General features: G+C 35.4%; 2 protein-coding genes across 4 annotated transcripts; both read right to left on the reverse strand.

The window, feature by feature from the left end:
* Positions 1–3,020: 3,020 nt before the first annotated feature.
* On the reverse strand, positions 3,021–11,831 carry LOC116172269 (transmembrane protein 272-like). Of its 3 annotated transcripts, none has more exons than XM_031489445.1 (5): positions 11,684–11,831; positions 3,719–3,873; positions 3,547–3,669; positions 3,377–3,496; positions 3,021–3,325 (listed from the first exon to the last, which is right to left on the reverse strand). In XM_031489445.1, exons 2-5 carry the CDS (start codon positions 3,846–3,848, stop codon positions 3,132–3,134), a joined length of 567 nt encoding a protein of 188 aa, XP_031345305.1. In that variant the 5' UTR covers positions 3,849–3,873; positions 11,684–11,831; the 3' UTR covers positions 3,021–3,131. The 3 variants fall into 3 exon arrangements, with proteins under 3 accessions (XP_031345305.1, XP_031345306.1, XP_031345307.1); XM_031489446.1 differs by lacking the exon at positions 11,684–11,831 and adding an exon at positions 11,382–11,640; XM_031489447.1 differs by lacking the exon at positions 11,684–11,831 and adding an exon at positions 11,390–11,639.
* Positions 11,832–15,119: 3,288 nt separating this feature from the next.
* LOC116171368 (transmembrane protein 272-like) lies at positions 15,120–21,484 on the reverse strand. Its single transcript, XM_031488160.1, has 4 exons — positions 21,331–21,484; positions 16,135–16,279; positions 15,839–16,078; positions 15,120–15,786 (listed from the first exon to the last, which is right to left on the reverse strand). The coding sequence occupies exons 2-4, from the start codon at positions 16,265–16,267 to the stop codon at positions 15,575–15,577; spliced, it is 585 nt and encodes a 194-aa protein (XP_031344020.1). The 5' UTR covers positions 16,268–16,279; positions 21,331–21,484; the 3' UTR covers positions 15,120–15,574.
* Positions 21,485–23,310: the final 1,826 nt, after the last annotated feature.

The raw sequence follows: 23,310 nt of genomic DNA on the forward strand, positions 1-23,310 counted from the left end.
AGAGGACCCTCAAAATTCAAGTATGATTTTTGTTATCGGCTTGTGTGATGGGCCTGATGTGTTTGTTTTATGTGGGGGTATCATATATTTGTTAAATTTGTGCTAACACAACTAGACAGGTTTGTTACTTGACGATTATGTGCCATGGATTTGACTTAATTTTTGGCGGGAGTTTTGATTTTTGGTTTTTAGTTGTGCGGTCGCTTCTCGACTGCATCCTGGATTATTACAGTAGAAGTTTGAAGTTATCAAGTTGTGTGTAAAAAAAAACGATATTCCGTACTTTTCCATTGTGCATCTAATTTTTTTAGCGCATTTTCTAACTCATGTTGGAAGGCGCTATACTGGCCTTTTTCTCCGTCCGTCCGTCCGAGGCCATTACTACTCCTACAGTTTTCAAGATAGTTCGTTCTTTGTGCATTCGGAAGCTTATAGCTCTGGCTCCTGAACTATGAAAATCTTGACGATTAATGTGCCCATGCTCAGGTTGCGCAGTGTCGACTTTCTTGTTTATAGAGATATTTTTTTGAAATGTTAATCACATATGCTTCTAGTAAAGACAAGCATATCTCAGATTGTAAAAACCATATGTGCGCATGCACAAAATATGCTATGTTAACTTTCTGATATATAGAGACGTTTTAACCAAGGATTCTTCTAGTAAAGTCAAACATATGGCATATTTTAAACATCAAGCGTGCGCATACGCTGTGTCAAATTTGTTGTTTATAAGAATACTAGCTTTTCCCCCGCGACTTCGTACTGTCGATTTTGACGGATATATGATAACGGAAACCCAACGTATATAGAATGTAAAATATCAACATGACTTGGCGCATGTATCTATCGCGGTACGCGAAATAGCAGATTGCGACGTCAATGAAAAAAGAAGTTTGAAAAAAATCCCATAATCCGATCGGGCACAATAAACCATCTGGGGACCCGCAGAGACACAACAAAATTTGATCAAAATCCGTACGTCAGAAGAATGTTATATGTAAAGATTTATACCATAACTTATTTTCCTTCTTCCTCCGACACATGACTAGTACGTGACATAACCTTTCGGGAAGTTTAAATTAAGGGAAGGCGAACATCTTTTTTTCATTTTTCTTCCTTTGTTTCTCTATCTCATTCCGTAAAAATCCAATATGGCGTCCATAAGAAATACAAAAAATAGTAGCTTGTAGCTTCTACATCTAGCGTAATATGGTAGTTTGGGTAACAGATTCAGATTCTCTGAAAAAAGTGCCCATAGAAGGTGGCAAGTGGGACCGGCTATTTCGGACCATTTAAGCTAGCGAAAATGTAAATTGACATTTTTAGTTTTTCAGTGACATCTCGGTTATTTTCAAAGATTTTTCAAAAATTTCAAGAGCGTTGTTTAGTCACAAAAAGGGACAAGTTTGTTGTTAACTACACCTACACATACTCACCCAATGCTGAGTCACGAATTTGAACACCCTGTACGTTAGGCTTAAAGGATGTCAAAAACGTTTTCTTTGTTAAAATTTGAGCTTTTGCTAGATGTTCTGTCAAGAATTTGGCATCTGGTTTTAATATTTAAAAATATGCTTAAAAAGACAAAGTAGCACAGAAAATACGAAAACGTCTCTTGAAACATTTTAAAGTATTACACTTTCTTCCATCAAGTGCCGCTCCTATTTCCACAATAAAAAATAAAAACTGTTTAGAACTTCTATAACCGTAGGTTGGAAATATGGGAAGCATCGCGTTTAGTGCCAAATAATTGTTGTAACAAGTAGCTTATAAGTAGAAATGAATTTTTTTATAATTTAAATGCGAGTATAGAACTCGCAAAAGTGCAAAAAAGTCTTGGAGAACGCATTAGAGCACTCTGGAAACGGCCTTAAAAACACTGGAAGATTTAATATTATAAAAGGAATCTCAAAGTGCACAGCATTTTTTCGCACGCAGAAAACACGCTAAAAGGCTATGGAAGTGATCGAATGCCGCAAAAGGTGCTTTAGAACTTACCAGTACTTTCTAGATCCTTTTCAAAGAACAAGTGCGTAGCCAGTTCCAGAAAGCCCGCACAGCAGAGCTCTGATAAAAGAATGTGGAAAGGGCCTTACCGCATTTTAATATATGGAACGAATTAGAAATGGTCTATGGGTTCTAGAAAAGTTCTGGAAATGGTTCAGGGATTTGTAAAGGGACTGAAAGTGTCCCTCTCCAAAGCTTTTTAGTGTGTGTCGGCGTGCTTTAGAATGATGCAACGGTTTATTTCCTCCATTATTATTGTTTACGGTTTATTACTTGGTGAACAACCCCTGTAACTTTTGAAGCGGGTTGATAGATGGCTCAATCTATTGATGGAATGTATCCACGCAATTTTTCCGCCCAGATTGCCAGCGCCTTGATTTTTGGTTGTCGATTGTCACTTCTTTTCCTTCGTAAGCCGTATCGAAGTATACGTCGATTTAAAAAAAACAGTTGAAAGTGTAAGGTAGAACGCATGGAATTCTAATTGCCATCTTCCGAAGATGTTGATCTCTGGCGATTGAACTCATAATTTAGGAATTCCGAAGTAATTAGTTTGGACGGAGTTCATCTGTGCCCCTAGTGAGGTTATACATTTGCGTTCTTCCCTTTTTATCGTAAGTACTATAAAAGAGATGAAATACGTACTCTAGAAGCATGATATAAAGCTCCGGAAAGCTTTTTATTGTATTTCGAGGTATTTAATTGCTTATAAGACTCTAGAAAGTGTTTAGAAGGCTTTTCAGAATTTTCTAAGTGGTTATTTCCAGAGGTTTTAAGTGTAAGTCTATGAATTCCTTCGGGAGTGTTCGAAAGCCTTCTTAGGTGTTAATATTTTCCTAGTTTCCTAGTCTATTTTTTGTAGTTTTCGTTGGTGCTACCGTGCCTCATATTTGCGAACCTCTATGCACTTCCTCGGAGGTAGCGTTTGATTAAGTTATCCTTTAACTTATTTATTATCAGATGTATCAAAACACGCAGAAATTGCTTCTATGTGAATATTGAATACTCACTGCTGAGGTGTGATTGTGTGGTAATAGTTTATTTTTACACGCTCAAAGCTACAAGATCAGTACATATACCGAATATACGTAAACATACAATCATAAGCTTGCAGAGGAAATAGTTCAATTAGTTGATACCATTGCGCACGTAAATATACAACAAAAAACACAGCAGGGAATGAGAATGGATAGCAGCAAAAATATGTAATGTAATGTCAGCAACCAAAATGCCAAAAGGTACGCGGTCTTGTTGCAGTGAGGCTGATCGGTGATAGGCTTGTAGGGAGGTTCATAGATGCTATAAATCCAAACGGACCCTGAAATTTTACACATGTAGTTTCACGCCTACATCGACGTTCCTAACCTACCTAAAATCATCCATATGAATTCGATTATAAACAGAGCGTACACGACGCGTTCTATTAAGGTGTTATTGAAAAACTTCATGTTGACGATGGGAAGTATCTTGGTAACAATCCCCAGCGCACCTACAAATCATTACAGTAATGATAGCAGGACCCTCGTGTCCAGAACATACCAGCGACTGCTAAGTATATGGGAATAATCGGCTTTATTGGACAGTCTTTCGTTGTGGCCACACCGACACAAAACATGACGATGTTTAGTATTAAGAACACTATAAGGCCTGTGCTCACAGCCGCTGAAACCTCATGATATTAGCTTGAACGGTCTCGTCGTGTAAAACTTACGTTTTTGCACTTTTTCTCTTAACTCATCGACCTGGCTCTTCACCTGTGAATCTTGTCGGTTTATGCCCGCCTCGAGCGGTTGCCTTTGCATATTTAGCGGCGCCTGCTCTTGAGGTGGTGATGATGCCATGACGGTATATTTTGACTAGAACTTCCTGTAAATTACGTAAAATTAGTTACGAAGTAACGCGCTTGTAAAATCAAATGCAAGAATCTCGCCGACGCAAAACATTCATAAACTATAACCAAAAAAGGAACTAATTTTGCAGCACCGTGTGTTTTAAAGGCCTCTATTACATACCAAAAACCTTCATCCATAATATGCATTTTCCAGGTTTTCCACAAAATGGTTAGGGATAAATGGAAACGAATTTCTCTGTGTTGATTCCGAAGGAGGTACATGGTTTGTTTTTGGGTATCCCATTTTTAAATTTCTTCGAAGTTGCCCCCCTCCCTCATATTTTGAAAATGAATTATTGGAACTGTATGATTATCAAGAGTGCCACCTTTGTGTCACCTTTGGAATTTTTGTTTACATGGGAAATCGTAGGTACGTAACTTGAACTTCCAAAGGCGCCTCGCCGTCGCTCATTTTTGATCGCCCGTTACCTTTTAAAAAGACAGAAAATTATCAAAACTAGTGCCAGTACCAATGAGAATCGTTGGAAAGTGAAAACAAAATTGAGCACATGCAATCGGGGTGAGTTTTTAGGGGGTAAAGTAGTTTATTTTAATGAAATTGTCGCTGGTTTTGCAACTCTGTGCTGGTGGTACAGACGCTAGCGCCCCGATGCTCCATTTTTAGCGCATTTCCACAAAAAAAAATGCGCTATTGTGGCCACTTTGTCCGTCCGTCCGTCCGCTCGTTTTGCGACGCTACTAGCTCTTTATCTTAAGAGTTTTTTCGCTATTTGGTTCGTTATGGTGTCGAGTCTTGTACCAAGGAAGGAATTTTTTCTGTACCGCTTACAAAAAAAGTTATTGTAAAAAAAACAAATAGTTATTTGTTTCATTAGTACAAAAAATGTCAGTTTTCGGGACGAGGAAGATAGTTGCTGGACGACGCGTTAGCGGAGTCCAGCAACCTTCCGAGTCCCGAAAACGCATTTTTTGTACGAATAAAACATAAAATTTTTTCTCCAACTCCCTTTACTTCAAATTATATTCGAATTTAGATTCAGTCACAGTTTCACTACTATAGTATAAGAACTTCTGCTTTCTTGTCCTCACGTGTCATGCCACTCTAGTTTTTAGGTTAACTTATGACCTATTCGTTCTTACTTCTTACTTCTCACCTCTCGCGACTTTGTAGGGAGTAAATCTTGAGGTAGCATGTTCTGCCGTTTCTATAATCTCTGGCGGAGTGCAATCCATGTCGCTATCAGTTTCAGTCATTTTATTGTATACACAATTAATATTGTTATATTTTGTATTGATATTGAAATAAAAAACTTACCACACAGTTTTTTAATTAAAATTAATTGCAATTAACTTTTTCAAATTTTGAATTCAAAATGACAGATAATAGTGCAATGGGTCTGAAGTATAGATGGCGTTACGCGCGACGGCGGGTTGTATACGTATTAAAATTACGTTCACGGAATATGTAAATTACGTTACACATGGTTTAAATAAAAATAGCGGGCGTAAATCATTTTCAATACATGTACATACGTATAGGTAACATCATTATTTGCATTGAATATGCAAAAATATTTGATTTGTATGTATAGAAATATCTTACAACCTGCAATGTAAAACGATGCCAATGTGACATATCTCCGTGATTGTAATTTTTTAATTGGCCAATTTTCAAGGTCAATTTCTTTTTGGTACTAGGACCAAAAGTATCCACTTTTTGTACAGTTGCCATGGTGAAAGCGATTAATCCGCAAAACGTCAATTTTACGTACCGAACACTGTCACAAAATAGCGTCTTATTCAGGTGGTTGGAGAAAAAAGTTATTGTAAAAAAAACAAAAAACCGTTTTTTACATGTTCCATAATTTTACACTTTTGCCGTTTATTAACGATCCTAGAATCGTTTATAATTTTGCATTGCTGTCTGTCGTCTGCCTGTTGGTCTGTCCGTCTGTTCTTTGTCTGTCTGTCCCTCTATCTGTCCGTGTGAACGATAACTTTGTTTAGAAATGTCCGATCGCTTTTACATCTCCGTTAGTTATGAACTGAATTGCATAAAATTCAATATGGGCATAGCCTTAGCCATATAATACGCAATGCCAAAAGTTGAGTCGAATCGATTCAAAATTCACAATGCCCTTTTCGCATCTCGACCATTTATAAACCGAATTGCAAATTTTTTACTTATAAAAGAATTTGAATGAAATTTGATACAGAGGCACTTGGGATAAAGGAAAATCAAACGCCAATTTCAAAATTTGGTTTTGCGCATGCGCAGTGCCAACTGTTTTATTTATGGAAGAATTTAAACGAAATTTGATACATAGGCACTTGGGATAAAGGAAAATCAAACGCCAATTTCAAAATTTTATTTTGCGCATGCGCAGTGCCAACTTTTTTATCTATGGAAGCATTTAAGTGAAATTTGATATTTAGGCGCTTGGAACAAAGGAAAATCTAACATTAGTTTTAAAATTTAGGTTTGCGCATGCGCAGTTCCAACTTTCTTATTTAGAAAAGCATTGAAATGAAATTCTTCTCATAAACTGAAATTGAAGTAGCACGTCAAAATGGATTGCCCATGTGCAACGCTATCTTTCATATTTGTGGCCGGATTTTTACGATTTTAACAGAAGTTGCATCTTACAAATGGGAAATGAATGCAAGTGCAAATGCGCTTTATGTAAATCGTTTACGATTACTTTTTAACTTGTTATCGTGTTGATAATTTTTCAACACTGAAATTGGGAAAACATCTCGGAAAACATATAATGGTTTTATGAAAACTTGGAAACTAACACCGTTGAATGGGATAATCCTCTTTGACCTAACGATTCCATAAAAGGTTACGAGAAATGAATCATGCACGAATAATTTCGATTTTGGGACAACCAACACCATTGAAACGCACTTTTGTGAAAACCAAGGAAAAATGACTAAAAAAGTAATGGATAGGTACATTATGTAGAGTGTATCATCCTCGGTATCATCTAAGACCCTTTGGATCATAATTCCTTTACCATAACAGATATCGAAAAAAAATCTTAGAGCAAAATTGTACACGATTACCGTCGCCATGTTTCTAAAATATTTCTGCTCACCAATGGCGTGCTGTATTCCACTGGCGTATCAAACCTACGTTTTTTAATGGAGCACCCCAAATTTTATTGAAGAATTGGAAAGTGCACCAAATTATGGCTTTAGCTTTAAAGATTTCGGTGTTATAACCTTTCCTCACAATTTGAGCGTTTTTCGAATTTTTTCCCCGAGAAACTAAATCGACCGGCGGATAAGTTTTGAATTGAGGCACATGCTAAGCTTTCTTCCACATTCACATAATTTTGTTAGGTCCTTTATCGAAAAAAGAAAAATTTTGATTGAATTTTCGCAAAATTCATATTTTTTTAAATTCTGAATGTCATCCCCTAAACAAATTACAGCTCCGGATAGCCGAGCTACAAAATTTCCACTGATACTAACCGCGCGATTTTGTTCCTCTGAAAAAAATTTGAAAAACGGTCAAATTTTGAGGAAAAAGGGTCATACTGCGAAAGACAGCACGGCACTGGTGATCAAACATATTTTAGACACATGGTGACGGTAATTGTGCACAATTTTTGTCCTACATTTTTTTCCCCGTATCTTTTACAGTAAAGGAATTATTTCCACAGGGATCTTAGACGTTACAGTGTTCCTAAAAATGTACCTTAACATACGCAAGGGGTTAATTTTTTGGCTTATATTATGATTAAAGGTTCATTTTTTTGCATCTGCGGCCGATATCGAGAAAAAAATATCAATTTTTGGGCGGTAGTTCTCTAAATGAAATTCAAATGTTTAAAATGGCCCAGTAGGCGCTGATTTTATTTGGAGAATCTCTTGTTTTTATTAGTCTTGATATAGAGGTTTTGTTGATAGTTCGCATTTGAAATTGTATCTTGTGTTTGCAGGAGATATTTAAAAAAGACAATGCGCCAGGGGGGGGGGGATAAGTTCAAATGAATTGATCATGAGTTATGGCAAACATGTCAACTCATACCTCAACTCATACTTTATCGATTTGGGGAGGATTTTAAAATAGATCCACAATCTCAGTCACTAACAGTGGAGGTTTTATTTTAGAGAAAAGAATGCCCAATGGCCTGTTTCACAATATCTACTCTTGTCCTTAAGTGCTTGTTTACAATGAACGTATACGTAAGAAATACATAAAACGTAAAAATTTCGCAAAGTTGAACTGTATAGAAACATACGAAGGTGTTTACAATGAACGTAATTTTTACGTACGTATATGTAAGCGATATGTATAAGTCTTGCGCATAGTCGCAAAGGTTGAAAATGTTTCAAAGTTACCTACGGTCAAAGATCATACTACTTGTAGTATGATCTTTGGTTTATTGTAAACAGCGAAGTAAATTTACGGAAACGATACGGATATGTACGAGTTACGGTTTATGAAATATTTACGTATACGTTCATTGTAAACGCACACTTACGGTTTATGAAATATATATTTACGTATACGTTCAATGTAAACAAACACTAAAGTGATGTGGATGAAGTGATCACTTTATCTTGTACTATATCGTCTAAGCTTTATCTCCAAAGATTTAGCCTAGGTACTCATTCAAATCTATTAAATTGTCAATTTGACATCTGCTATAAAATATAGTAACTTTTATCTAGGTATTCTAGGGTAAAGGTAAAAGATGTAAATATTAGTTAATAATCAATTTCAGTATTAAGGTTAATGCTGGTTGCAATTATAAACACAATTCAGAACCCATCTTATAACTGGTTGAAGTTAGCAGGCAAATTGCCGAAGACAGAACGTCCAGTGGCGCAAGTTAATAGTAGGGGGGGGGGGGGCCCGAAAACTCTAAAACTCTCCATTAGCATTCCAAAAATTTGAAAATAAATTGGCAAAAAAAATCTAGACTTTAGCATCTAAAAGTTGTTCAAAAACGTAGAGGTGCGGATGAACGGTAATAACGTAATAGTACTTTTTAACCTTTTGTTTCATTCTTAAACCAGGTGTCAAATTCTTGACAGAATAGCTTCCTAGCTGAAACCAAATTGCCAACATATGTTTTTTTACGCATGCATTTTGTTTGCTTTTATTAGAGGGACCTACCATCCAAATTTCGTTAAAATTGCTCCATAAATAAGAAAGTTGGATATTGCACATGCGCAACACTATTTTTTGCGCATGCATTTTGTTAGCTTTTATTAAAAGGACCTACCATCTAAATTTCGTTAAAATTGTTCCATAAATAAGAAAGTTGCATTTCTGCGCATGCGCAACACGATTTTTGCACATGCATTTTGTTTGCTTTTATTAGAGGGACCTACCATCCAATTTTCGTTAAAATTGCTCCATAAATAAGAAAGTTGGATGTTGCACATGCGCAACTCGTTTTTTTGCGCATGCATTTTGTTTTCTTTTATTAGGAGGACCTACCATCCAAATTTCGTTTTAATTGTTCCATAAATAAGAAAATTGCATTTCTGCGCATGCGCAACACGATTTTTGCGCATGAATTTTGTTTGCTTTTATTAAAGGGATTTACCATAGAAATTTCGTTTAAATTGCTTCAGAAACAAGATCGTTGCGTTTTGCACATATGCAACACAATTTTTTGACTTTGACAATTTTTTTTCTCCGTTTTTTGATAATATAACCCGGCCCAATTTTTTGTAGGTTGTACACAGCAAAATAAGGTCTACCAAATAATAGAATAAAAATTTTAGGTTGCTATTTGAAAAAAAAAGTTCGATGCCGTTACGGCGCTCCAAAATTTTTTTTCAAAAATCCGGCCCGTTATTTTTCTGTTCGGTATGCCTAAAACATATATACAAAATTTCAACAAAATCCGTCGAGCCGTTTTCTCAGAAAATTGCCAACAAACGTACGTACGTACGTACGTACATACAGACGGAAAACCAGGTGTCAAATTCTTGACAGAATAGCTTCCTAGCTGAAACCAAAAATTGCCAACATATGTACGCACTTACAGACGGGAAAAATTTATTCTTTAAAAGTTGCTTAAAATAATCTAAAACGTCAACATTCTCATAAAATTGCCAACAAACGTACGTACGTACATACAGACGGAAAAAATAAGAAAGGTGAATTTTTTACGCATGCATTTTGTTTGCTTTTATTAAAAGGACCTACCATCTAAATTTCGTTAAAATTGTTCCATAAATAAGAAAGTTGCATTTCTGCGCATGCGCAACACGATTTTTGCGCATGCATTTTGTTTGCTTTTATTAGAGGGACCTACCATCTATATTTCGTTAAAATTGCTCCATAAATAAGAAAGTTGGATGTTGCACATGCGCAACTCGATTTTTTGCGCATGCATTTTGTTTTCTTTTATTAGGAGGACCTACCATCCAAATTTCGTTTTAATTGTTCCATAAATAAGAAAATTGCATTTCTGCGCATGCGCAACACGATTTTTGCGCATGAATTTTGTTTGCTTTTATTAAAGGGACTTACCATAGAAATTTCGTTTAAATTGCTTCAGAAACAAGATCGTTGCGTTTTGCACATATGCAACACAATTTTTTGACTTTGACAATTTTTTTCTCCGTTTTTTGATAATATAACCCGGCCCAATTTTTTGTAGGTTGTACACAGGAAAATAAGGTCTTCCAAATAATAGAATAAAAATTTTAGGTTGCTATTTGAAAAAAAAGTTCGATGCCGTTACGGCGCTCCAAAATTTTTTTTCAAAAATCCGGCCCGTTATTTTTCTGTTCGGTATGCCTAAAACATATATACAAAATTTCAACAAAATCCGTCGAGCCGTTTTCTCAGAAAATTGCCAACAAACGTACGTACGTACGTACATACGTACGTACGTACGTACGTACATACAGACGGAAAAAAATTTTATTCTTTAAAAGTTGCTTAAAATGGTCTAAAACGTCGACATTTGATGAAATTTTGAAATGTTCAAAAAACGGCTATCGCAATAGCTACCTAGCACATGCTAGGAAGCTAAAAATAAAACTAAACCTATACTTAACGGAGGAAGCTTGTTAAACAACCTTCAACATGGGAGGGCGTTATTACATAATTACTTTACATAATAACAACAATAATACATAACACAATGACAGTGTAATTCAGTTCGTTATCGCTATAGTTCATGACACAGATGCCATTATTTATTCCCACTTGCATTACCGGCAACTGAAGTTTGCACATTTTTGTACACATAAATTTGGGTTAACTTCGAAGACAAAAACCGACCGAAATAACAGGCGGCACTTGTACCTATTTATAGCACGAAATTTAATACAAAAGCGCCCCACCCGCATGTTGCGTTGCATTAAGATTGGCGACCTTGCGCATATTACACAACAAAAATAGTATAAATGAAATAGGCCATTTCTCACATAGGCATTTAACTTAAAAAATTCGAGCATTGTTAGTGAACATTTTTCAACTTTATCTAAAGCAGCACACAGCACGCGTCTTTGTGAACAAATTTATTCAAATCTTACCTACCTACTTACTATTAGTGTTGAGGTACAAAAATACCACTAGGAACACTTTTTATATTTACAGCAGCTATAAATTTTAGGCTCAACAAGCAAATCAAACTTGCTTTATTAGAAAAGCAGGCCAACAAACTAACGCCGCCGTTCCGATTTTCGATGCACGCTTCACGTCACAGTGTATAGTCTATCGTGCGAAGGCCGTTAAAAATGCGCAGAATCTCCCAAAAATTAATTGGGAACATAAACACTAAGCACATGGAATAAATATGATGGGGAAAGTTGTCAGCGTGACCGAATTTTAATTCTCACCTGATGGTTGTTGAGCGTTGCTCGAATTAATTCGATGTGCCCCACTTGCGTGCTGTGATGAAAAGGCGACGTTGTGGCGCCGGATTTTCTGTTTGCTTTTCTATGTGGTAGGTTCTATTCAATGTTATCAATCAGCAAACCGGTGACGATTACAAACAGAAATAAACCTTCACCTTCAGAGATTAGCTGGAGTAATTTTAGTATTGTACTTATAATTATTTGATAACTAGAGAGGTTTATAAATAAAATAAATACAACTTCGAATGAACCTGGTCCAATTTAAATAATTTTATTTAAATTTTATGAGAAGTTCTTCGAGTTTCTCAAACGATCATAACTTTCGGGTTCTTCGAATTCTTGTTTCTTCTAATACTTTCGATTTTTCAGGTTTTATTCCTTATTTCTATTCGTCTGCTTCGAATTGTTTAGATTATTTCATTTCTTCGAATTCCGAATTCATGGTTTCTTGAAATTTTCAGATGTTTCGTATTCTTCATATCCGCCAAACGGTTCAGATTTTTGAGATTGTAAATGATTTCGAACTTTCAGATTTTTAGTATCCATAAAATTCGTTAGGTTCACCTGATGTGGTTTTCATCTATTTTTTTCATTTTTTTCTAGGTTTCTTGGCATGCATTCAAATTGTCTGGATTATTTAGTATTCTCAATGGACTCTTTTTTCGATTATTTGCATTCATGCATTAGGTACTTAAATTTTTTGGATTTTTAATTTGCCACAGGGGATTTGAATCTTCCGTTCTTTGGTTCCTTTGGATCTTCCGTATTTTTTTCATGCTTCGAATCCATCAAGTGCTCGTAATTTTTAATCTGCATATTTTCTGGTTGTTTGGTTTCTTCCTAATTTTTGGATATCTTACATTCTTCTATTTTTTTTTATTTCATAATATATTTTCAATTTTTAAGTTAGTTTGTTGATTCTACGGGTTTTATCCAATTCTGTGGTTCCTTCTTATCTTTAGGATAACAATTTTTCTTAATTCTTCCATTTTTTTATTCGCCCGTTTCTATTCTACATATTCAACGGATTATTCAGATTCTTCGGAGCCTACTCTTGTCAATTACCACGGAGTATGTGCATCGTATATGTATACATCGAATTTTTCTGATTTTCCATTTCTTTTGGTTTCTTCAGATCCTTCGAATTCTTCTTTTTTTAGGGTTCTCTTTTCTCATTTTTCGTATCTATAAAATTCTCTTATTTCAGCTTCTTGGAAGTCTTGGGTTTTCTGTTTTTTGGGTTTCTTCCTATTTTTTGGATTCTTTCGTTCGTCTTGAAATTACTTCTATTCTTCTCCTAGAGTTCTACAAATTTTTAAGATGGGTAATTTTCGAGGTTATCTAGACCCGTTATGATGCTTAAGAATTTGAACATTCTTCCGTTTTGTCGGATTCGTTGAGATTTCTTGAATTTTACCGGCGCTATTTAAATGCTTTTTATTATAATAAACGAATTAATTCTTAGGAATTTTGCATTCTTTCAGTTTTTTTGGATTATTTCAACTCTTTTTCTTCAATTGTCCAATCTCTGATTCTTACGATCTCTTGAATTTTTTTAAGTCTACGAGACTTTTTAGGTTCTCACTCATGATTTTTCAGCTTCATTTTTCTTATTGCTCAAATTTGTTAGTATTTTTTGATTCTTGGAATTTCTCAAATTCTTTGGCGTTTTTCGTCGTCGCCATATTTGAGTTTTTTTAAAAACAGGAACAACATCAGAAGCAAAAAACCTAAAAAAATTAGATTTTTTAACTTTATTTATTTATCGTCACTTTTAGTCATAAAATGTCCTAAACAATTAGCCCCTTCCGTATTTCCATCAAATTTGAGAACACCTTGTATAAACAAAAACATCAAGATCAAACATGGAGAGATTTGAATAGCTACAGAAATCATACTCACTCAAACATGCTTTTTTGGTAAATTTTAAGCGCATTTTTCCAAACGCGAAATGTGACTATTATAGATGCTTAGTTCCTAGAACTACTTTCCACTGGAGAGTTGCTCTAAACCTCTCGCCAGAAAAGATTGCCGGTCATAGAACACTTGATCCCGGTCTACAATCTACGTATCGTGTCAATGTTGAACAAAAAGATTTTTCGTTCAACATTGGCACGACCCTATTCCGGAAGTCGCTCGCATCTTAAGAAAAACATAGATTGTAAATCGACACAAGGTGTGCTGTGACCGGCAATCTTTCCTGGCGAGCGTTTTATTTGAATTTTAATGTAAGTGTGCTGCGTTATAAAGCCCTGTTTGACGGTGGTGATTTTCTGATAATTGTACTGGGATGCATATCAGCTACCATATGTATCACCCCAAAATATGTTCACTTAAAAAAATCAGATCAATCTAATCCAATAATCAGTAAAAATAAGTGGTGCAGTTACATAGTACATGAATAAATATCCCAAATAACATTAATGAAATATTTGCACTGTATTCAGTTATGTATACAGTTATAAATTGGTAAAGTAGCAATAGTCAAAAGTGTTGACATCGAGTAAAATAAAAAAAAGGACAGGTAGTTCAAAGATAGAAAAGTAAAACACTCGCCAATTAAGTTGAAGTTGCTTTTTTTAAAGTGAGCATAATGTTTTAAGAAAAACTCCCTTACCTGTATTGTAATTGATATTGTAATTGGTATTGTACGACAAATATCTTTCTTCGCTCGGCTCTCCAGCACCAACACCAAATGTTGGCAAGAGAATAATAAATTAAGATTTACCAAGTACCTATTGGTCTTTTATTTCGAAAAAGTAACAATTATGATATACTTAACTGAAATATACCGGGTGAATCATTAGAACTGAGGACAGTTTGAATTTCGCGCGTACAATTCTAGTGTTTTTTACGTGATTGAATTGGCGATGATATATTTTTAGTTATTTTACTAATTCTTATTAGTCACCAGTGCCGTCGTTATTTCGTTAATTTGTTGTTGTTTTTAATTTACTTTTCCAATCTGTATTATCAAACAGTTCTTTCCAAAACTACGCTGTAAATTCAAGAATTTGTTGAAGTAAGTAATTAAATAACGGTTAAATTAGACTAATGTGCATTTGTAGGTTAAAAATCCCCTTCTTGAGGATCCTCCAGTCCTGTCGAGAGCAGTTTATGGAAGGAACAGTGTCCCGATCTTATTATTTCTTATAAAGCATTTGCCAATCATAAGAAACGAATCGTTGATCGATTTGAAAACAAGAATTGCATTTGCAAAGAAGAAAAAAACAGGTCATCCATGACTAAGAAACGATGAAGTGGTCGAAGACAAAGAATGGAAGCGAGTTCCAGAAAATCAATCCGTCAGTTAAGTGCCCAGGCTGGTAAGTGGTGCACGTAGAATAAATATCTACTAACTTTATTTTCGAATTACAGGAGTGTCTTATGCAACATGCCAACGAATTTTGCATAAAGATCTACGTATACATACACCCGTACCGGGTTTCTGTTCTACAGCAACTGCACGCTCTTGATTATGAGAATCGACGTAATTATTCTGATTGATTTAATAACGATTTAAATAATAACGACTTATTTGTAAATTAAAAATAAATTATTACTCCTTGGAGAGTGATTCTACATACACCACTGGAATTAGGCAAATGATAATCTATTATTACCAACCTTTAAAAATTTTTGTTTTGTGGGAAATTCAAACTGTCATCAGTTCTAATGAATCACCCGGTATATATATTCATTATATAATAATGTTTCATGTGTACAAAATATCGTTATCGTTGTATATTTTTAAGTATACAGCGTGTCCTCTAAAGCTCAAAAATATCATAAACATAAAATGGTTCAGGTTCCCGCCACGGGTTGCCGACTCCTGCAGGCCAAAATACACTGTATAATTATTGTATTTGTCTGCTAATCCTCAATGGATTTACAAAAGTTTATAAATTTGGCCACGCACACAAGTAAGCAACCAAGTATGCAGCACGTAAAGAGAATCGTGAGTCCGATGTAAATATAATTTATGGTGAGTAACCAAAATGCCAGAAGGTACGCGGTTTTATCACAATGAGGTCCTTCGCTGGGATGGTAGTTCGGTTGATATATGCTGTATATCCAGACGGAACCTAAAAACCGAATTGTCACCTTTTTTTACTGATTCTGGAAACGGAAGCTTACCCGCTATCATCCAAGCGAATTCAAAGACGTACAACAGATACGCGATCCATTGCAGTACGTTCAATTGCAATTTGTAGTTAATAAACGGAAGTAACTTGGACACAATTCCTACCGCGCCCGCGACGGCTAGATAAATTGGTATCTTTGGGTTAATGGGACAGTCTTGGGCGGTGATTATTCCCACGCACAACATTACCGTGTTTAATACTACGTATATAAGGTAGAACGTACCCGCCGCCGCTGCAAGAAGTTTGAATTACATTTTACCCCGCAACGCGGACGTCTTGTTCACTTACGCTTCTTGTACTTGTCTTTAATCTTGTCAAGTTCAGCCTTTTCTTCATCGTTTGGCAGTCTAGCTTCCAGTTCTAGCGATCCGGCTTCTATCTTCGTCACGTTAGCTTCTTCTGAAGGGGTTGAGGTGGCCATTTTGTATAGAACCTGTAAAGTGTGATTGTTTAGGTGGTATGCCGTAAATCTAAATATGATGGAATTAGATTTAGACGAATTTAAAATCCCTCAGAGCAAGAAATACAGATCCAAAAAGATGAGAGAGTTTTGATTACTAATACCGAAAAAAACCAACTTTTTTAAGGTAATATTTATAACATCGGTATATGGAAGGACGGAAATAGATTTTTAGATATTGATGTAAAATTATGGAACATGTAAAAAACGGTTTTTTGGTTTTTTTACAATAACTTTTTTAGCAATAAACGCAGAAAAAATTCTTTCTTTGGTGCGAGCCTCGACCCCATAACGAGCCAAATAGCGAAAATAGTAGAACAATAGCTGTTTCAACGAACGAGCGGACGGACGGACGGACAAAGTGGCCACAATAACGCTTTTTTTTATATTTTTGTGGAAATGCGCTAAAAACATAAAAAATCAAACTAGGCCCATGACTGCACGTTTACTCAGTTTTGCATTCTGAACAACTTTTCTTAATAACATTTGTGCGTATCTCGTTCCCAAAGAGCATTTTATTGGTACAAAAAAAATGTTTTTTGGACATTTCCAAGGCACCCTATATTTTTCGAAATCAAAATTATGTCCAACCAAACAGGCCTGATCCCCAGAAGACCAAAATTCAATTCTATTTTTTGTCTTTTACAAGAGCCGACCCAACAATTGGGGGGGCACACTGCATATTTCTTGAACTGACTAAAATTCCTCAAATGTGCTAGTTTCATTCAAAGTCAATGGGTGGAGTAGTGAACAATCGCCTATACAGGGTGGGGACTTGCGTAACGCATCATAGGGATTTCAATGTAAAATTCATAACATGCGATTATGGGCTCCCCAAATTATTTTAGAGCAAAAATGTGTTAAAGTTTTTTGTAGAAAATATTTTTTTACGCCAATAAATCGTATTAGTTTTCAATTTTTTTCATATAAAGATGGAAAATTGGAAAAATAAAACCCACATCTTTTTTCAATAATCTGCGTTGCCATGGAATTTTCTAAAACAAAAAGATATCCAGTTATCAATTAGCAGCAGTTCGAAATGGATTTTATGATCGACTTGGTTACTGTCTTGCAGTTAATGGTGACTTACTCGTATTCGAACATTTATTGTAAATTGTTATATTAGGAAACCGTTTTTAGTAATTTGGTCTTTCTTTATATTGAATTCACTGTTCTAAATATAATAATTTTTGATAGAATTTGATTGGTTTTATAGCATTCATTCCATGGCATGACGGATATTGGCGTAGTTTTTGTATTATAATATTCCATAGCATCACAGATTATTGAAAAAGATGGGGGTTTTATTTTTCCAATTTTCCGTCTTTATTATGCAAACAATTGAAAACTAATACGGTTGATTGACGTAAAAAATTTTTGTCTACAACAAACTTTAATATATTTTTACTATAAAATAATTTGGGGAGCTAATAATCGCATGTTATGAATTTTACATTGAAATCCCTATGATGCGTTACGCAAGTCACCACCCTGTATATTACCTTCTATACGTAAGCATCATGTGCTTTTTTGGGGCAAACTTAAAATGGTAAAATCAAAATTTGAAAGTGTTCGATCGCTTAGGAGAATAAGTATACGAGGTCAGGTAAACAAATTATCGGACCTAACATTATTTTTTTTTAGATTCGATTTTCACACGATTAGGGCGTTGTGCGCAGTTTCGAACTTTTGTTTTCTTACTTACTCACTACAGTGCCTATTTCCCTTACGGGCCATATAAACAATAAAGATGATGATCTCTCCGAAACGAAGCGTTGTATTGAACAACAGTGTTTTCTTACTTACTCACTACAGTGCCTATTTCCCTTACGGGCCATATAAACAATAAAGATGATGATCTCTCCGAAACGAAGCGTTGTATTGAACAACAGTGTCTTTTTGAGCTCAAAAAGTGACAATGAGAAAGTGTTTTTTATTTTTTTGTATCGGTTTAACATCAGAAATAAATAAAAACGAAATCGGCAAATTTCGCATTTTCTGGCATATCTTCGGAAGTAATCGAAATGTTCTGGTTTTCTTTAAAGCATCATAATATCTCTTCACTCTAATTTAACCAACGTCGTATCTTCTATACTTCTATGGTTTGCGACATCCCCATGATAGACATCCTTATCACACTGTGTATCTGGATTTACAAATAATTGAATGTTCAAAAATGTTATTTTGAAGTTTTTTACTTCATCCCGTATACAATACTTACGCGTGTCAGTAACTCAAGAGATGCACTTTCTGTGTATGCATGAATTAAGACTCTTTCGTCGTTCACTACACGAAGAGGTTAATGAGGTAGTGAAATTTCATCGTAAGGAATTGACGAGGGAATTGGCCTATTGCACAGACGAGTTCATATGCGTTTTTGGAAAGAAACACAGAGAGGTGTACGAACTCATAGTTAAATTGTGCAGTATCGTGGTCGATGAAGAAAGACGGAAAGCTTGCGTTCAGCTTATCACATCTCCCATAGTGGAGTCTTATGGCGTTTTCTAACAAAAATCACGATCGCATGCGTTTATTTCAACACGTAGAGTAAACTGAAATATACATGCAATTTTGAAGGGGGGGGGGGTATTATTTGTTTCCGTGACCCTTGACGTTCACATAAATGACAGAGGAACGATTTTATCGAAAGACGAGTTCTAGATTAATTCACCTATTCACTATTTCCCTCAGTAAAAATGCCCCCGTCCCTTACGCATTACGAGCCCAGTCACATACAGTGATATTCATGTAGAAGTAGACATAGGGATTTCCTATAGGAATTTCCTATGTCTACTTTTACATGATAAAAGTCTCCTGAAAGACGCCTAATTTTATGCAACCAAAATAACTTCTTGAAACAAATAAAGATCTGACTGTCATATTAATTATTAATTTGAATATCGTTGCTGTAGCTTCACAGAAAATAAATCTCTTAAGCTCCTTTAACTGTTATCGGTACTATTCCAATTGGAAATATCAACTTTTTCTGTAGTTGAATACATCGCACGCGAACCGAAATCAGAATAGGGAAGTCAAAGCGATAATATTCAAATTAATTAATATGACAGGCAGGTCCTCATTTGTTGTGTAAAATAGGCGTCTTTCAGGAGACTTTTTATCATGCAAAAGTAGACATAGGAAATTCCTATAGGAAATCCGTATGTCTACTTCTACATGAATATCACTGTATATGTTGGACCAAAACAAATATTCAACACCATTTTCTAAAATAGAATTTATTATACTACTAGATTTTCCCCCGCTTCTTCGTACGCTCGATATTGAGGGATAACGAAAAGCCAGCTTACAGAATGTAAAAATTTAAATTCATCGGCACGATACGCTAAATAGCACAGTGCGACATCAACGAAGAAAGAAGCTTTTAAAAAGCCCCGATAATCCGATCGAGCATAGTTGTGAATTTAAACAATTCGGGGACACACAGAGACATATAACAAAAATTTCATCAAAATCCGTCCGGTCGTGTAGGGAGGAGAAGCACACGTACAGGGTGTCCTATTAATAAGGTAACAGGCCATATCTGGACGCTGGAAATTATATTCAAGTTTCTAGGTTTGACGCTAGAGGGCGCACGATTCATGGTTAAGTAGAAAAATGATTTTTCCTAAAATATACCCAACAAACATACATACAAATTACATGCATCGCAATCTTGTATGAATTTTGCATCATTTTGATGCGCGCCATATTGCGCGAGCTCATAAAATATAAGGGCGGGGAAAGGGGTACGTCTGTTTAAGGAGTTGAATGTAACTTCGGTTTATGTTACCCGATTTTCACATAAATTTTGCAGGTTTTCTGGAAAATTTCATATGGAACGGCAATTATATGATACTATCAAATAAGATGAAAAAGTGAAAATATCAATGAGAACCGCATTTTGATATCTGCTTGAATCTTGAAAATAATTTCCAGCGATTTCTAAACAAAATCTTTTTCCTCGAGCAGTGCAGTTAACGGTTTCATAGATATGGTCTGTGACCTTTATTAATAGGACACCCTATACAGAAGAATTGTATTAATACAGGGTGTGACATACAAGAATGTAATTCGGTGATAGAGGGGATCAAAACAAGCACTTTTTTAAAAAAAAAGTGTTTCGTTTGGAAGCCACCCTCAAAAAAGTGGTGAAATTTACATTTCTTTTTTAATTTTTTTCTCTGCAACTGTAAGAATTAGAAAGACTGGTGACACGACTATGAAGAGGTTTTGGGGTATCTATGTCCTTTCTAATTTTTCAAAAAATTGTTCAGCATTCCTATCACGAAAGGGAGCACCTCTAAACGTGGTTGCGAAAAAAATTTTTCGACGAAATTTGGTATCTGCAGGATCTATCTCACTCCAGGTACTCCCAAGTTCGATGAAATGAATGCACGTGGAAAAATTGTAAAATAAACAAAAAGACAAGCAAAAAGGTAAAATAATGTCTATTTGTTTTCGTTCAATACGTAGGTACATACAAACTGGGCTCGTAGCTACTGTGGAAGTGAAGAAGGTCCAAGATCAAAATCCAAAAATTCATTTGATTATCCTTTCCTATTTTACATATTATGTTATGTGTATACTCATCCTAAAGCTTTTGCTATTTAATAAACTGCACATTCTCATTCAGCATATGTATAGTCGGAACGTAACCTAAATTTTGTACTCCTATTTGACCTAAAATAAATTACGTCATTTAGAATTCCACAACTCGTTGGACGTATAAATTTTAATTCTGCGTGGGAAGCTTTAATTACTCTGGAATTCATTGTGAGTGCACCGTTTAAAATCTAATATGCTGCACTGCCCTCTATGTACGTCTTTATTTTCCCTTTATCAAGCAACGTGCAATGAATTTTTGATAAGTATATCAGGACGATACTGTAAAGGACATGTTTGGGCACACTTATTTGGAAAATGTGCACTAATGTAAAGCAATGGGGCAACCATTGTGGTTTCCATGACTTTACATTTAGCTTTTTTTTTAAATTAAGGATTAAAATAGCAGATGTCATACTCACCAATACTTCAGGTGATAATTGACAAACAAAAGCAAATTTGGGTTAAATGCACTAGTATAACTTGCAATCACCGAACCGCATAGTAAGAGTAACTAAAGCGACTCGTCGAAATAGTGTATTTGGTTTGATTAGGTGTATAATTTGTAGTACGGAAAGTAGGGATATTCTGTGTCTGGTGTCATCTTTTAACCTTTGACTTCAATTACTACACGACTTAATGCTTTAAGTCTTTGCAAAGGCTTCTCTATCTAGGCGTGTTTTACATAATTCAGCGCAAACTCAATCGCCTTTACCATCACTATTTTAAGGATTCATTAATGAAGGCAAAATCAACTTGGTTAATTCAGCTATTTGTGGATTTTTTCATTTTTCAATGTGCAAATGAGCGAATTGAAATAATTCGTTATGCAGTCTACACGGAGCTCGGTACTGCTTAGAATACGATATGCTACATGAATTGATAATTTTTAGTGGATTTTATAACAAAAAAAATGGATTTTATTTTTCATGGTATTCTAATTAATGTAACTGTTCTCTACCAACTACCGCCGTTCTTTCTTACCATCATCAAAATAGGGTGTTGGGGGGTTGATGGCTTCTTCATGGTACTGTAATGAAAGGTCTCAATGAAAGGAATTAATTTCTACCAACCATAGTCCTTCTCCTCGACCGCGACCCCTTACCCGCTTACCGTGATCGGATGTAATTTTTTCCTTATATCTCAAGAGCGGGTTATCGGAGGAGGGTACTCATAAAGAATGATTAGGAGGTCTGGCAGAAATACGTATATCTATTGGTGATGTCAAAACTTACACGTCAACCTAACTAGTTACTAAGCTATTTCGGTTTAAAAAATGCGCTTTATAGTCTTGTGCACAATTTATACTTGTTATAAATCGAAGTGAGAATGAGCGGCATTTATCTGTGGTTTATGAACTAGAGCCCACGTGTTACTTTGACAGTTTGCTGGAATTGATCGTCTGGAAAGGATGCCAACGTCTGTGGCAAAAATGGTCTTCCTCACACTATTGATTGAGTCGGAAGCAGTTCGATCGGGGCTTTGGTCCCAGAATTTATTCAATGAAAATTAAAGGCAGGTTTTTTCGATATTTCTCGAAACGATGATATGAAATCGATCATGGTCATCAACGACATTCTATATTATTGGATACATTTTTATTTCATTGTGTAACTAACAGAATGCGCGCTTAGTGTGTTAGGAATAGTTAGTACCATTGGCATGCCTTTCACTTTTGATTTTGTCGTGCTAATGACAGGTCTATCTTTGGGAAGAATGCCGATTTGAATTGAAAAGATTCATCACGCTAAAATTATTTAACTAATTATCTAAGCGTCTTTACGCGAATGGGAAAGGGCTGTATTCCTCTTGATGTAAAGTTATTTTCATATCATTTCTCTTTATTAAAACGTTTCATTTTAGGTTATGTCATATGTGCTAATTTAATTACTTATCTTTGTTTTATCTATCTCGTGATCTAAGACTAATGGGGTACGTAAGTTCGAATTAATTGAGGTCGGAATTCGACGCCTTTTTGGTTTTATAAAAATCTAGTGGACTACACCGACCGACGGATTGCGATTACTACGGCTTGATGGGAGCTGAATCCGTTCTCCTATCGGCACTAAAACAATTTGATACTGTGTATATACAGAATAATAACGAATATTCTCTATTACAGCTATTTGCAACCTTGCAGATGCGTTAGCTATAAAACAACATCAATTTATGAAATTACTTTACCAATAACTAGATAGCTTGATACAAATTGTTAATATTTATTCAACTGATCGATTGGCAACCTCCTTTAATTAAGATAAAGCAATAGGGAAGGGCTCATTTCTGTCTCGCACACTTCCGTGCCCTAATTATATTAACCTGCAAGCGAGAAAACTTAGCGTCACACACTAAACATTGTAAATTTGTAAAACAACTACCTACCCATGTACACCGACCGTTTT

The sequence above is a fragment of the Photinus pyralis genome, unplaced genomic scaffold (genome assembly GCF_008802855.1).
Source record: "Photinus pyralis isolate 1611_PpyrPB1 unplaced genomic scaffold, Ppyr1.3 Ppyr1.4_LG5, whole genome shotgun sequence".
In the NCBI taxonomy this organism is placed as follows: domain Eukaryota; kingdom Metazoa; phylum Arthropoda; class Insecta; order Coleoptera; family Lampyridae; genus Photinus; species Photinus pyralis.

Excerpts from the sequence above, each read along its gene's own strand:
- LOC116172269 (XM_031489445.1), bottom strand. The coding sequence starts at position 3,848 with ATGGCATCATCACCACCTCAAGAGCAGGCGCCGCTAAATATGCAAAGG. Across the intron at positions 3,497-3,546 it reads CATATACTTAGCAGTCGCTG|GTGCGCTGGGGATTGTTACC; the intron begins GTATGTTCTGGA and ends AATGATTTGTAG. Across the intron at positions 3,326-3,376 it reads ATTCATATGGATGATTTTAG|GGTCCGTTTGGATTTATAGC; the intron begins GTAGGTTAGGAA and ends GTAAAATTTCAG.
- LOC116171368 (XM_031488160.1), bottom strand. The coding sequence starts at position 16,267 with ATGGCCACCTCAACCCCTTCAGAAGAAGCTAACGTGACGAAGATAGAA. Across the intron at positions 16,079-16,134 it reads TAAAGACAAGTACAAGAAGC|CGGCGGCGGGTACGTTCTAC; the intron begins GTAAGTGAACAA and ends AACTTCTTGCAG. Across the intron at positions 15,787-15,838 it reads ATTCGCTTGGATGATAGCGG|GTTCCGTCTGGATATACAGC; the intron begins GTAAGCTTCCGT and ends TTCGGTTTTTAG.